General features: G+C 47.6%; 1 protein-coding gene across 2 annotated transcripts in view; it reads left to right on the plus strand.

Moving 5' to 3' along the window:
• Positions 1-15,278, plus strand: part of FHOD1 (formin homology 2 domain containing 1) — a 1,641,100-nt gene that overhangs the window by 1,209,076 nt on the left and 416,746 nt on the right. For both annotated transcript variants that reach the window (XR_013603775.1, XM_078670473.1), the window contains exon 18: positions 13,733-13,894. Coding sequence is in view for 1 of the 2 variants with exons in the window: in XM_078670473.1 (XP_078526599.1) it covers positions 13,733-13,894 (162 nt within the window). In the remaining variant the exon portion in view is untranslated. The remainder of the gene's footprint in view (positions 1-13,732; positions 13,895-15,278) is intronic.

The raw sequence follows: 15,278 nt of genomic DNA on the forward strand, positions 1-15,278 counted from the left end.
CGTCGTCCCGTATGCCCCTTACCATTTATGGCCGGTCGGCAATTTTTAAGATTTTAGCCCTCCCACGCCTGCTGTACCAATTGCAGAATCACCCTTACCAGATTACACCTCAGTGGTTTAAGCAAGTCAACTCGGCGCTGGGACAGTTTCTTTGGGTGGGGGGTGCGGTGCGGGTTGCACTACGCACCTGCTTTTTATCTACATATTGTGGTGGGCTGGCAACGTCCGATCTCCTGTCGTATTATCAGGCCTCCCATCTTTTGATTCTGAACGAATGGTGGTATGGGGATAGGGGGGACCCTGCTTATGCTCTTGAATGCTTTCTTATGGGATCCGACACCCTGCACACTATTCTATATTCGGTGCGGTTGCCACAGGCTACTCAGGTAGTATTTCAGGTCTGGAGACAGGCACTGCGTCGTATGGGATGGTGGGGTAAATTGACGGAAGAGACCCCCCTTTGGCACAATTGTAGATTGCCTGCGTTGGCGTCCCTGCAGGGTTTCCGGGGATGGGACAGCATAGGGATTTCGACGCTGGGTAATGTTATGACGGGCACAGCCCTTAAATCGTTTCAGGACCTTAGTGAGGAGTATGGCATGCTTCGTACCCAATTTTTCAAATCTCTACAGTTCCGCCATTCCATTGCACCTAGTTTGGAGGGACTTGACACCTTACCTGAATTTAGTGCCCTGGAGGCGAAGGTTTTCATGGGGGATTTGGAGGATAAAAAAAGTCCCGCATTTACCAAACTCTTGTTACACATTGCTCCTCCTCCCTGCACACATTGAGGGAAGCCTGGGAAAGGGATGTTGGAACATTGCATTGGAAGAAGAAGATTGGCGGGAAGCCCTAGAAGCCCCCCGGGGCGCTGCCATAGCGATGCGCTTACGATTAATCCAATTCAAATATCTGCATAGAGTTTATTATACTAGGGAGAGGCTGTGGCAGGCGGGTCTGATTGCTTCCTCTGATTGTTTGAGGTGTAGTCAGGAGATTGGTACCCTACTTCATACGGTGTGGAGCTGTAGTGCCTTGAATGGGTTCTGGAACGGAGTGTGGGACTGTTTGTCTGAGGTGTTGGGATGGGAACTTCCACGTACTCCACAATTAGGCCTCCTACACGTACTAGAAGGGGGGGGGGGTAACACATATAAAAGGCATCTGCTGTTGTTGGGCCTTACCATTGCCAAGAGAGATGTAGCTCAAGCTTGGAAAGATACACGGGCACCGCCGGTGGTGGTATGGAAGAAGGGGCTAGATTATTGTATGGGGTTGGAACGTCCTATTTTTGAGGCTCGGGGCTGCCCTAGGAAACACTATAAGATATGGAGGAGGTGGGCGGAATATAGAGGTCTATGGTTAGAACCGCCGGCAGAACGTGAAGATGGCTTGGCAACAGACTAAGGGGCTGAAATGGAGGAACTGTATACATTGTTCGGTATGTGAAACTATTCGAGAACGAGACGGTATTGTGCAGTGGGCTAGGGAGGGATCCGGGTGGGGGGAGTTGGTGGAGGGGGGGTTGGGATAGGGAGGGGGGGGAGTGGAAAGTCAAAAAGATATATAGATTGCCGATCATTTGATGCTGTTGTTTTTGTTGGCAGTTTACTCCTGACTGTGGAGAGCTGCATCCTTTGTGCAATTGCTCAATAAAACTTCTTTTGAAAATAAAAAAAGTAGGCGACAGAGATTTTGTATTTGCGCTCTTACTAAGTTATGATTTGCCATTTGCGTTTTGGACAATATTTGGCTGAATAGATCTAACAACCTTTGTATGCATATTATGCACATCACCTTTCCCTTTTCTTCACCACCACGCAATCCCTCTCAAGCACCAAACCACCCCCTCTTCCTGAGCACCAAATGTTTAATGGAAATTTAGGACATGTTTTGCCCCATCTGTTTGATTAAATCTTGTGTTATCCATTTTGTGATGAAATAAAAACACAATCTTATACATTTCTTTTATGGTGATGTTTATTTGTCTTAACTTAATTCTATGTTTAAATCTGCAAACTTTGTGCCTGCGTGCAATTTATTGCCACTGTGACCGTTTTGTTTGTACCATATATTATCCGGGTACAGTGGTCTTACAGGTCATCCCATTGATATATAACTTTCTTCCTCTTTCAGTACCTTTCTTCCTCTTTCCGCATTTCTCTTACTTATTTGCGCCTCTCGCTTGTTTTCTGCACTTCTCTTGCTTCTTTCTGTGCCTTTCTTTCTCTTTCTGCGTCTTTCTTTCTCTTTCTCCACCTCTCTTCCTTCACCTCTCTTCCTTCTTTATGATAATAATAATAATAATAATAATCCACATTTGTAAAGCGCACAATCACCCGTAAGGGTCTCTAGGCGCTGGGGGCCGTCGGGAAGATTTATCGAGCTATTGCCCAGAGTCACATGGTGCTGGGCTAATCTGCTGCCGGAGCCGGGGATCGAACCGTGATCCCCAGATTCCGGAGTCAGTCGCCCTGGCCGCGGCACCACACCTCTTCCACTACTCTTGCTTCTTTCTGCACTACTGTTACCTCTTTCTGTCTTTCTCTTACCTCTTTCTGTATTTCTCTTGCCTCTCTCTACTCCTCACTCTCTTCTTTCTGTACCACTCGTGCTGCTTTCTGTACCTTTCTTCACGTTTCTGCTCTTCTCTTGCCTCGTTGTGCACATTTTTCTTCTTTCTGCACCTCTCTTCTTTCTGCACCTCACTTGCTTCTTCATTTACCTCACTTGCTTCTTTCTGCACTTCACTCTCTACTTTCTGCACCTCTCTTGCTTCTTTATGCAACTCTTCTTTCTGCAACTCTTACTTCTTTCTGCACGTCTCACTTCTTTGTGTAGCTCTTGCCTCTTTCTGCACATCTCTTGCCTGTTTTTGCACTTCTCTTGCCTGTTTTTGCACATCTCTTGCTTCCTTTCTGCACTTCAATTGCCTCTTAATGCACCTCACTTGCTCATTTCTGCATCTCACTTCCTCCGTTCTTCTCCTCTCTTGCTTCTTTCTGCACTTTTCTTGCTTTTTTCTGCACCTTTCTTCCTGTTTCTACAACTGTCTTCCTCTTTCTGCACTTCTCTTGCGTCTTTCTGCGCCTCTCTTGCCTCTTTCTGCACATCTCTTGCCCCTGCACCTCTCTTGCTTCGGTCTGCACCTCTTGCTTCGGTCTGCACCTCTCTTGCTTCTTTCTGCACCTCTCTTGCTTCTTTCTGTATCTCTGTTCTTTCTGCCTCTCTTCTTTCTGCACCTCACTTTCTTCTTTCTGCACTTTACTCTCTTCTTTCTGCACTTCTTTTGCCTCTCTGCACATTTCTTCCTCTTTTTGCGTTTTTCTTGCTTCTATGTCCATCTCTCTTGCATCTTTCTGCAACCCACTTCTGTATTTCTCTTGCCTCGTTCTGCACAAATCATGCCTCTTTCTGCATTTCTCTTGTCTTTCTGTACCTCTTTCCTCTTTCTGCACATGTATTGCGTCTCTCTGCACCTCTCTTGCCTCTTATCACTTCTCTTGCTTCTTTCTGCACCTTTCTTCCTCTTTTTGCACCACTCTTGCTTCTTTCTGCACCTCTGTTGCTTCTTTCTGCACCCCGCTTGCCTCTTTCATCACTTCTTGTGCTTCTTTCTGCATCCCACTTGCTTTTTTCTGCACTTCTCTTGTTCCTTTTGGCACTTCTCTTGCTTCTTTCTGTACTTCTCAGGGCCTCTTTCTGCATTTCTCTTGCCTCTTTCTGCGCCTTTCATCCTCTTTCTGGACCTCTCTTGCTTTTTTTTGCACATCTCTTGCCTTTTCCTGCACCTCTCTTGCCTCTTTCTGTACTTCTCTTGCCTCTTTCTACACTTCTCTTGCCTCTTTCTGCACCTCTCTTTTATAAACAGATTTTATTGTTTTTATTCCTCTTTGCATCAGTGCATTACATAATTATAACACACATTGTTTGATTTAACATTAGTCTTCTCACATTTTGTTTGGTTCTTTTGCTATGCAAACAAGTCATTTGTATTTTCAAGTAATAGTACAATGGTAACAAAAAACTAACAAACCCAGTATCCTTCTCCCTCCCCTGAGTCACCTATTATTGGCTCTTCTTGTGTGGAGATGGGTGAAGTGTTAGCAGTTATCTAGTCATGTGTGTGCAGGGTGGGGTGATTCCAGCGTAGTAGGCTTGTCAACATTTGCGTGATAACTGGTACTTCTGTGCATGCTAATTTCAGTTGGCCTGTCCATATCAGGGGATTCCACCTTATACAGCCTCTGACTCATCGTCTGGGGACTCTGGATATTTTTGGTTGTGTACCAATGCCTCCCAGGCCATCGCTATCTCTATATTTCTTAGTACTCTTTTAGCCTCTGGCATCATTACTTGACCCTCACATCCCAGCCACATCAGGAACTCCCCACGCCAGGTTGCTCTCCTAGGGCCCCCTCTTGCCTTCCAATTCTTGGTTATCTCCCTCCTAGCCAAGGTGTATGTCAGTTCTTGGAATCTGCTTGTGTCCTTTACTTTTGACGAATGGAGAAACCAACCCAGAAGGCAGCGTGCTGGAGTGCATGTTTGCTCTGTGTCTATGACCTCGCTCACTGTTTGTACCACTTGTGTACAGAATTCCTTTAACTGGGGGTATTCCCAGAACATATGCATTATATGGGCTTGTGGCGCGTCAGATCTTGGTCAGGCCGTATCTGCCACCTTGAAGAATCTGCTCACTTGTTAGAGGGTCAGTTTATCAGTTTCAAGCATGCGTTTCTGAACCTTTTCGGTGTCCCAGCTAGTATGTTACCCCACTCTTTGGTCGGTATGGGGATGCCTAAGTCCCCCTCCCACTGGAGTCGAAGCTTCTCCAATGGTCGTAGTCCTTCTGCGCTCAGTACTCTGTATAGGCAGGATACTGCTTTGATAGTACCCTCTGATAGTCATATGATAGCAGGTTCGCTGAGTCGGGATTCTTTCTAACTGCCCGTCAGTGTTTGTGAACGGCTGTCAATGCGCGATGCAGCAAGAAGTGTCCCTGTGACAGTCCATATTCTGCATGAAACGTCTCGAAAGGCAGCATCTCGGAGTACCTGTAGAGATCGCTTACTTTTGTCGCCCACATTAACATCCAAACATCTTGGTCTCGCCAGTTCCCGCCATGTGGAAGGGCTCTCAGCATAGCTAGTGGTATGTCAGGTGAGTATGGGGTCCATACTCCCATCTTCTGCAGGCCCGACCCAGCATTCGGTTGTACTAAGCTCCTGAGGGTTTGTGTACTCTGAGAAATACTCCCCGCAGATGATTTAGTAGCATTCCAGGGTGCCCGGGGTCCTCTCGCTGTCATCCTTCTGAGGCTATGCTGCGCACCAGCCACTGTAGCTGAGCTGTTATATAGTATGTAAGTATGGCATACTTGTTAAGCGCGACTGTCACCCGACGGGTATCCTGGCGCTGTGATCTTTCTAGGACTGTACGCATAACGCATTACTGTGACAGCTGGCTACTGTGTCCTTGGGAAAAGAAAAGTTTTGAATCCCTTTTTGAAAGAGGAGAAATCTCCTAAGCTTCGGAGGGACAGTGGTAACGCATTCCATGCCCTAGATGCAGTGGAGCCTAAAGAGCGGCCACCCATCCGTATTCTCCGGATCTTAGGGACTGTCACTAAGTAAGCCGAGGCAGAATGAAGAGATCTGGTAGGGGTATACCAGCGGAACAGTTCCTGCAGGGAAGTCAGACCCGAACCCTGAAGAGCCCGAAAGACCAAACACAGTATGTCAGAAAGTTCGGGCGGCTAGGCCTCCCTCCGAAACAGCGTAAGGTCCAGTCTGTGTCAGCCATTGCCCCATATGAATGTTCAGATTTGGGACTCTTTAAGTCCCTGAAAAATGTCGCCGGGATACAGAGTGGTAGTGCGTAAAAGTAGTATAGGTTGTGGGAGCGTGGCCAAGCCGAGCTGCAAAATGGCCACTTATTAGAGGGGCTCTGCGGGCCAAGCATATCATCCGACAGATATCCGGCACTTTAATCACCCATCCTGACCCACAAGACCTACCTCCCTGTCCGGGACGCAGCGGGGCACACGGCGGTGTGGAAATCAGTGCGGAGGTACCTGGGGAGAAGTGACGAGTGGCCGCATCCGCACTCACGTTGCTGTCCCCGTGGTACATCTGCTGCGGGTCTGCTGCGCCCGAGTTGGAGTGGGCGCGGGTAGCCCAGCGACAGCCGCCAGCCCTGGAGAGACCCGGATCTGGACTCGGAGTGAATACCGCGGCCGCGCTGTAGGCCCGACGGGCCCGACGGGCGCGCCTCTGAATTAACGCTGCACAGAGCAGACGCGGGAGGAGCCCCGGCCCGCAGGTTCACTGTAAGGGGGGAAACGCTGCTAAGACGCTCCGTCGCCGCCCAAGCCATCGGGAGACGTTTCTCCTTCTTAAATTGTTAAAGCAGCAGTGAAGGGTTCTGAGTTGGGAGCTGGCTCCCGCCATTACATAGCCTGTCTGGGTGGCCCCTAAAGACACAAAACAACTTACTGCTGCCTGCAGCTACTGTTCACTTCAGTGGTATTTGGGCATGCCACTACATCACTAAGCACGCATTAAGGAGTACTTGGATTACATTGACAGATTGGAGTACATGGTGTGTATCCCCACCCCCACGATTGTTGATACAGCTACGTGGAGGCATACGGGGCAGAGTACATAGCGCCTTCCATGGCTAATCCCCATAGACTGTACCTGCCATAAAGTGAGTGTATGCCCCTGGAAAGACCTACAGTATCGTGTGCACGTGGCCGGGGCGGAGCAGACCGCTTGGTCAGCTCTGCGAAGTGGGCCAGCACTGGGCTACACATTTCAGGCAGGAGCTGGCTGGCACCCTCCTTCAGAATTCACGCTCTGACTTTTAATTGTGTTGGTGACATACACGAGGCGCCCGCGCTCATCGCAGTGCCTGTCTGCCTGATGTGAATTGTTCGTCTCGCCACAGATGGTGTTGCCACAACGAAGAGTCAATATGGGGAAGAGCGACAATAAACAAACCAAGATCTCGTTTGACAAACGCGCCACAGGACAAGAAGATGGAGGAGCAGTTTCGCAAACGGTGGTGCCCGAAACGCAACTGGAGCCAGAGCAAGATGAGGACATAAAAACACTGCTACGTGAGGTGAAGGGCTGCCTCAAAGATATAGATGCCAAACTAGACTCGCTGGTGGTCTGTATGGAGCAAGTCTCACACAGAGTAGACAAGCATGAAACGAGGCTAACTGAGCTCGAAACGCGAGTGTCTGATGCAGACGATCACAAAGTGGAGACACATGGGAAGCTCCTATGCATGGACAAGGTACTGGAGGTCATCAAGGCGCGGAATGAGGATCTCGAGGCCCGCTCAAGACGGAATAACGTTCGCCTGACGGGAATGCCGGGATCCACCAACATACCCAACAAGGACAAGGAGAAATATGTGGAGGGTCTCCTTCAAGAACTGTTTGGAACTGATCTCTCAGCTATGTTTTTGGTTGAGTGGGCCCACCGTACTCTGGGGCCTCGACCATAAAACTTTATAAATAAATAAATACTTAACAACAGAGACACGATCCTTCGCATGGCCAGAGAGCGGGGTGAGATAGTCTACCAGAATAACCCTATTACAATCTATCCTGATTTTATGCAGGAGCTCCAGGCGGCAAGACGAGAGTTCATACCGGCAAAGAAACTCCTACAGAAAGCGGGAATTAAATATGCCATGCTCTACCCCGCTAAACTTCACGTCTTGGTCAATGGCAAACCCTCCTTCTTCACAGAAGCCAATGCCGCTATGAAATTTGCCAAGCACGACAACATCGAGAAAAGGAGCGGGACAGAGATGATCAATCGCTGAATCAGCTAAGTGACAATGACTAACGTATTGCCCCTGTTGTGAAACGAAGATGAGCAATGTATTATTACACACGGCAGTTGGGCGACATGGGACATTAGCATATATTACACGCCACAAGTTGTGGAGGCATTTGTATGTGATGGGTGGTTTAAATGCTCGGCCACCCTGTTACGTTTGTGACAGGGCAGTATGCTGGTGACCTCACGCCCCTATGGGATGATTCCCTTCCTCCTTCAACTTTTGATCATTAGTATTATGGGGAGGCTAGTTCTGAAACTCAACCTGTTTGGGGGGTTAGAGTGGGTGGGGGGAGGCAGGGGTTTGTTTTTAATTGTTCGCTGTTCATTGCAATGTGATTCTGCTTTTGTAACGTACCTCACTGGCAGTAGATACACCACACCTTGCTCAACAGACTTCGCTTCGCGTGGGGAGATAACACATACTGGGAAATTACCATCAGTTAACACAGCATACGTTGGGAGACAGGCGTAATTTTTCCTTTCGATGTCTAGTTTAACATGTCTCACTTGAAATGTACGTGGCCTAAATGACCACAGAAAGATGCGCCTGGTCCATTCCCACCTGACGAGGCACTCAGCAGCGATCTGTCTCCTCCAAGAGACACATCTACTGAACAGGACTTGCGCTAGGCTTCGTACACACAAATGGAGCGAGGTGTTCACCTCCTGTTACTCCACCTATTCACGTGGGGTAGCCATGTTAATAAGAAGAGGCATTCCATGGAAAACCTTACAGGTGATAAGCGACACAGAGGGGTGATATGTCCTGGTCTTAAGAATACTGTTTCACAAGAAGGTCCTCATTGCTAATGTATACGGGCCAAATGTGGACGACCCCACCTTCTTCCAACACCTTTGGCATTCCATACAAACACTGGGGGATGCTGCAGTGATATGGGGGGGTGACTTTAACACTGTTATGTCCCTGGACACAGATAGGGTGGGAACCGCACGTACACATCACCCGCAAGCAGCTGCAGTCTTAAAGCAGCTGATGGAGGATTATGGGCTTGTAGACAGCTGGCGGAACACACACCCTCAAATTTGGGAATGCACCTGCATCACACAACAACATAACGCATAGTCGCGCCTAGACTTCTGGCTCACCTCCCCGGACCTTCATTCCTGGGTGACGGATGTCTCCCATAATGCCTGCACACTCTCCGATCACTCGCCCGTTACGTTATCCCTATTGGTACCCTGATCAAACAGACAACCCTTTACATGGCAGCTGCCTCCTAACGCTCTGCGAGACCCAGTATTTAAGGAAGAAATACGCACACATATTGAGGAATATTTTGACAAAAACACAGGATCGGTAGATTCAGTAGGAACTCTGTGGGAGGCCTTCAAGGTGGTAATCCGAGGTCACTGCATAGCGGGACAGAATAGAGTACTCAGGGACATTAGAAATTCTCTTGATAGGCTGGAATCGGAGCTGCATACACTAGAACGGGCCTACTACAGTGCGCCATCCAAAGAAACCCTAGGACACATCCGTAGCAAACTGACTGCCTTCCAGGAAGAAGCTGACAGGGAGGTAAAATTCCTCCTTAGATTTGCAATTGCGAGGAGGTATGGTGAAGGGGACAGGCCCGGGAAGACTCTCCCAAACCTACTAAAGCCACCTAGGGGGACGGCTTATATCACTGCACTACTAAATTATAAGGATGAGTTAGTTCATTGGCCCCCAGAAATCTTCAACACCATGCAAGATTTTTACTCGCAGCTGTATACGACCCAGGTAACGCCCGCAGCCTCCGCATTGGAGGACTATCTTGATTCCATAGGGCTTGTGTGGTTTAACAATGCACATCAACGGTATATGGATCTACTGTTTACAGTTGAGGATGTGAGACAGGTTATTGGAGGCATGAAGGCAGGCAAAGCGCTGGGGGCGGACTTCCTCACAGAGCAGTTTTATAAAGAATTTTCAGAGGAGATCGCCCCTCGCCGCCTTGCAGTTTCTCAGGAGGCGCTACAGAAAGGGTTTCTCCCTAAATCGATGAGAGAGGCGATTATCATTACACTCCTTAAACCAGACAAGGATCCCCAGTGCAGAGACTCCTATCGTCTGCTCTCATTGATTAACCTTGATGCCAAGATATTTGCCAAATTAGTGGCAACCAGACTCCAACCACTACTCCCGATGATAGTCCTATCGGACCAATCGCGTTTCGTGCCAGGCAGGCAACCTCGCACAACATACGGACCCTAGTCGGACTATTGCATTATCTAGCGCCGACATTGCCTGCAGCTGCAGCACTGTTAGATGCCTCCAAGGCATTTGATTAGTTGGAGTGGGGATTTCTCTTCCCTCTGCTTAACAGAATTGGTCTAAGCCCACTCTTTATAAAACATATACAACTCCTCTACACACAACCGACAGCGGGCCTCAAAATAAATGGTCAGATAACGGAAGCATTCGCTATAACTCGTGGCACGAGACAGGGGTGCCCTCTGTCGCCATTACTTTTTGCAATCGCAACAGAACCTTTTGCCGCGCGCCTGCACCAACACCATGCACACAGCGGAATTGGCTTCACCACAAGGGCACTCACAGTCTCCATGTATGCAGACGATATCACTTTATACATGGTGAATCCTAGGGAAAACCTGGCCCCTATGATAAGAGAAGTGGTCAGATTCGGTGGTCTCTCTGGCGTACATATCAATTGGTCAAAGTTGGTTGTCTTGCCACTCACAACAGGCACACAGCGCTTTGATACTGAATACCCGATGAAGTGGGCTTCAGAGCCTGTTCGTTATTTGGGCATATGGCTAACTAACGACTTACAAGAACTATGGACAGCTAACTATGGGAAAGTGATAGTGTGGATAGAAGGCAGGATAAAACGTTGGAAAACCCTCCCCTTATCACTGGCGGGCAGGATAGCAATAGCAAAAATGATAATATTGCCCAAGCTACTCTACTTGTTTGTTAACTTACCGCTCCCCCTTCCATTGCACTTCCTCCAACACATCAAATCACTCATGATTGACCTAATATGGGCGGGAGGTCAACCCAGGATAGCATGGGAAGTCCTGACCTTGCCGCAGGAACAGGGAGGCCTAGCTGCCCCGGACTTCACGTTGTACGCTTACAGCGCGCAGGCGCAATTCTGGGCTCACCCCACACCATATTAGCCACTTGTAACTATAGACATAGATCATGTTGCTCCTCTGCCATTATCAACAGCACTTTATCAGCCTTACAAACGCCCACGTGGCGAACTAGATACAGTACAAGCTCTAAGATGGGCATGGGACGGAATTCGTAAAAGGGCACATCTGGATATGTTTTACGCCCCCTCCATACCGCTCTTCAATAACCCACTATTTCCCCCGCCGACTGATAAAAAGGCCCAAACGCGCGCAGCCACCCATAAATTGGCAGTGAGTGGGGACCTTTTCCCAGATGACACATCTTCACCCTTGACCAAATGTGCTCTCATGCAGAGCCCACTGCACTCGACAGGCTGCTATACTACCAGCTTAGAGCGTCCTTCAGAAGCAAATTCCCTGTGTTCCCAGCTCCCCTGCCAACTCTCCCGTCACTTGAGAACCTGTTGACGGTAGAAACGGGACAGAAACTCATATCTTGCATATACAAACACACGCAAAGAACATCGCCCATAATTTCTCCCCCCCCCTCCCGTAGCGCCTGGGATCAGGAGCTGGACGAGCCCCTCACCGACACACAATGGAAGTTGAGCTGCCAACAACTCGAGCGGCTATCGCCCAATTATCGCCTCAGGCTCAACCACTTTAAATATTTGCACCGTCTCTACCGAACCCCCACACAGCTGCATAGAATGGGGCTGAGGACAGATGACTGTTGCTGGAAATGTGGCGCTCCACTTGCCTCATTTATACATCTGGCCTGGAGCTGCAGGCCAATTGAAAATTTCTGGCTGGAAATACACTAACACGTTAAATGCATAACTGACCTAGACATCCCTATAACTCCCCTGACATCCTTGCTTGGAGTATTGGAAACTGTTCCCCCAAAATCGCCCAAATTGCCTGCAATACTACTGCTTATGGCCAAACGACAGATAGCACTACATTGGGGGACAGCAAGACCACCACTGTCAAAAGACTGGGTCGCACAGGTCACTTTCTATAACACACAGCTTACCAATTACTGAGAACTCCAACCAACCACATCCCGTCCCAAAGATATCTGGGAGCAATTTGTCACCTGGTTGCGCACCAGAGATGTTGAAGGGTAATGTATTGCTATTATGACTTGTGTTTCAACTATGGTACTTCTTGCAATGTTCCTATGTGGTTGCAATTGGATGGACGGTAATAGCGCGCCTCTTGCTTAACTTATGTACCAAGATGTTCTCTAATATCGATTGTATTTTGTGGACTCCGAACGACGAAGTACAAAACATGTTTCTTGAGTTTGTCGTATCTACCTACAACGAAAAAGCATTGCAATGTCTGTTTTTCTCTTGTTGTCTTGTTTTGAAAATGTCAATAAAAACAATTAAAAAAAATAAAATAAAGTAGTATAGGTTGCGAGGGAGCGCTATTATTTCAAGGGGTGCAATCCTGCTAGCCACTGACAATGGCAGCATCCGCCAGAAGTCCATAACCGCTTGCAGGCTCCCTATATTCCCCTCGTAGAGGTCCGACCAGTTGTGATAAATTTAGACCCCCAAATATGGCAATCAACTAGTTTCCCATTGCAAAAATGCCAGGTCTCTCGGGGGTTGGCATGTTCGCTTCACCAGGAAGAGGCGGGATTTTGCCCAGCTCGCTGTGGTTTCAGATATCGAGCCAAATCTCTCCATCAATCCCTGGGTCCCATTAAATTCTCATCTCCTTTTAGGAATATTAGCAAATCATCTGCATATTTTTATAAAGTTTTTATAAGTGGCTCCACGTTTTGGCACGGAAGTTAGTCACAAAAGAAACTGACATACGCGCATTAGGGGAGGGCTTACATATACTCCATCTACGTCATATCCAGTGGTCGATGTCGCTACGGAGACGCTCAACATCCTCTACCGACGCAAAGACACTGCTGTGAAATAATCTGGGATCCAGTCTGGTGCCTAGGGAGAATTCTAAGGTAAGTAATCTGCAGCTAGATCCTGTCTCTAGCTGATAAGGTGTTACCGAAGGGAGGTAACTTGTTCGATAGGATAGATTGACTTTTTGTGAGTCTATCAGGCAGCTGCTTTCCTTTTGTTCCCTATCTACTATTCTTGTTGTACAGTTCCATTAGTTTGATTTGAATTAAGTGTTCTACTCTTATTGTCTTATGTTCTGTATGGTATTTTCTTTGCTGACAATTGTCATGTTCACAGGCAGTGGAGCTTGATAAAAAAAAAAAAAGAAACTGTTGCTGCTTTTGTATGCAGGTTAGTTTCTGAATCATCACCTGATGAAGCTTCTATTGACGCTATACTTAGGGGGGTCGTAGAGATGATTGTTTTAGTGTTATGCTGAGTAAGTTTCGTGCAAACGTTTGGATTCTTGTTTGTCTCCTCTTAATGTATGATTCTTTCTCTCAATTTGGCCTCCATGTGCTCTGCTCTTCTTAACCTTTTTCTCAATTTAAGAAAGTTGAGAAGGCTTTGAAGTTTTTTAAGACAGAGGTGGAACAGACTGCCAGTTTGCCATTGATTTTGTGTAGCTGGGAATCAGGGATTTAAGTACTTGGGCAATGTATAAGTAGACCCATAGAAAAGCATATTGAATGCATGAAGGCAACATGCACTTTTCTAGCATGATCCTTTGTATAGCCAGCATATCTTTGTCATGTTGTCAGTTTGTGAAGAAAACTGTAGTGTCATTCAAAGTATGGAAACATTGGCGTTCAAATATAAACCCTTTCCCTGTTACCATTCTAGGCAAACGGGTTTGAGCTAAATTACCTTGAGAAGGTATCTGAGGTGAAAGACACGGTCCACAGGCAGTCTCTGCTGCTTCACATGTGTGCCATCGTTGTGGATAACTTCCCAGATACCACAGACCTTTATTCGGAAATTGCTTCCATTACTAGATCATCTAAGGTAAGACAGTTTCTATCATGACGTACAGATGATTAATGTGAACTTCCTAAATCCACACACTAATTTCCCCAAGGTATTTTTTGGTTGAACTAGGGCTGAGGAAGGTTTCAGCAAACATGCTTGACAACATATTCCGTCAGATTTTGTTTTGTTTCAAGCTTTAATATAGGTGTGTACAGCTGCAACTCCAAGTTAAGACAGTCTCGCTTTTCATTGTAAATATAAGCTTTTCTTTGCTTTCAGGCAACTATTAGCATTGGATATTCTGTTGTTGATTGTTTTAGATATGCAGGCCGGGTGAATTCTGGGACATGCCATTGTGCTACAGGAGTGAGGGACATAAACAGTAACACACCATTTACATGGCTGAGGTAATTATTTTTTCTTCCAGTTACATCCACCAATTTTTCACTTGGGCGCAGAAAGATCCAAGTCAGCCCCGGCAGCCTCAATTTCCTTTTTACAAGTGACAATCTGCTATGCTGTGATTTCTATTTTTTACCTGATACTTGGTTTTCTTCTTGTTTCCAGATTTGCTTCTGTTTTTCTCAAACATGTTATCTGATAGAGACTGTTATAGATTCCTTATGTTATCATTTCGCCAGGCATCAGTCTGGATCCGGAGATTTTTTCTTCAGTATTAACCCTGCACGTCGTTGGGTGGTGTTGATCGGCTTTGGCGTTGTGAGCGACGGGATGACATCGCAGGACCTACACAGACGCCGCCCATGGGTGCTGATGCCGATCCGGAGAGAGCTAACCCTAGGCAGTTTTTGTCTAATTTCTTTCAACTTTTTGTTAATGTTTTTTCGAGTTGTAGACTCCTGGTGCCTCGAGGATGTCCCAGCGAAGGATCCAGAGTGTCGTCGCTCAAAGGCTCCGTCTCTGGAGCACATGTCTGAGACAGCTCCACGCCTCCCTTCTGTTCTTTGAGCCATAGCGTCTCCTACCCAAGTCCATAAGTTTTATGAGGCCTTATACCTCATATTTGGGCAGCCTGTCCCTGCAGATTATGTAGGGGCCCTGGACTTCAACGCTGGTGGCTCCGGAGGGTCCCCGAGGATCCAGGCCTGGATCCGGATCGATGCCTGTCGATCTCACTCAACCTTCCCTGACGTTGATACCTAAAACAATACTCCCGCCGTTGACCCTGCCCCCCAGTTGGCGTCGTGCCCATCCTCAACCCCGAAGTACACATGTAGCTGTATCTGTTGATTCCGATGCCGGAATTGACTTTTGTCCCTGTATTCATTCGTGGTGTTCCTTTTGGGCCAGAAGGTGAGGAAGAGGACTGGGAGGGGCCGCTGGACCCTTTAACTGACCAGCTTGATGAACCAGACAGGAGAATGGACATGGGTGATTCCAGTGATCTTGACACTTCCCC

The sequence above is a fragment of the Lissotriton helveticus genome, chromosome 12, assembly GCF_964261635.1.
Source record: "Lissotriton helveticus chromosome 12, aLisHel1.1, whole genome shotgun sequence".
Classification (NCBI taxonomy): Eukaryota; Metazoa; Chordata; class Amphibia; order Caudata; family Salamandridae; genus Lissotriton; species Lissotriton helveticus.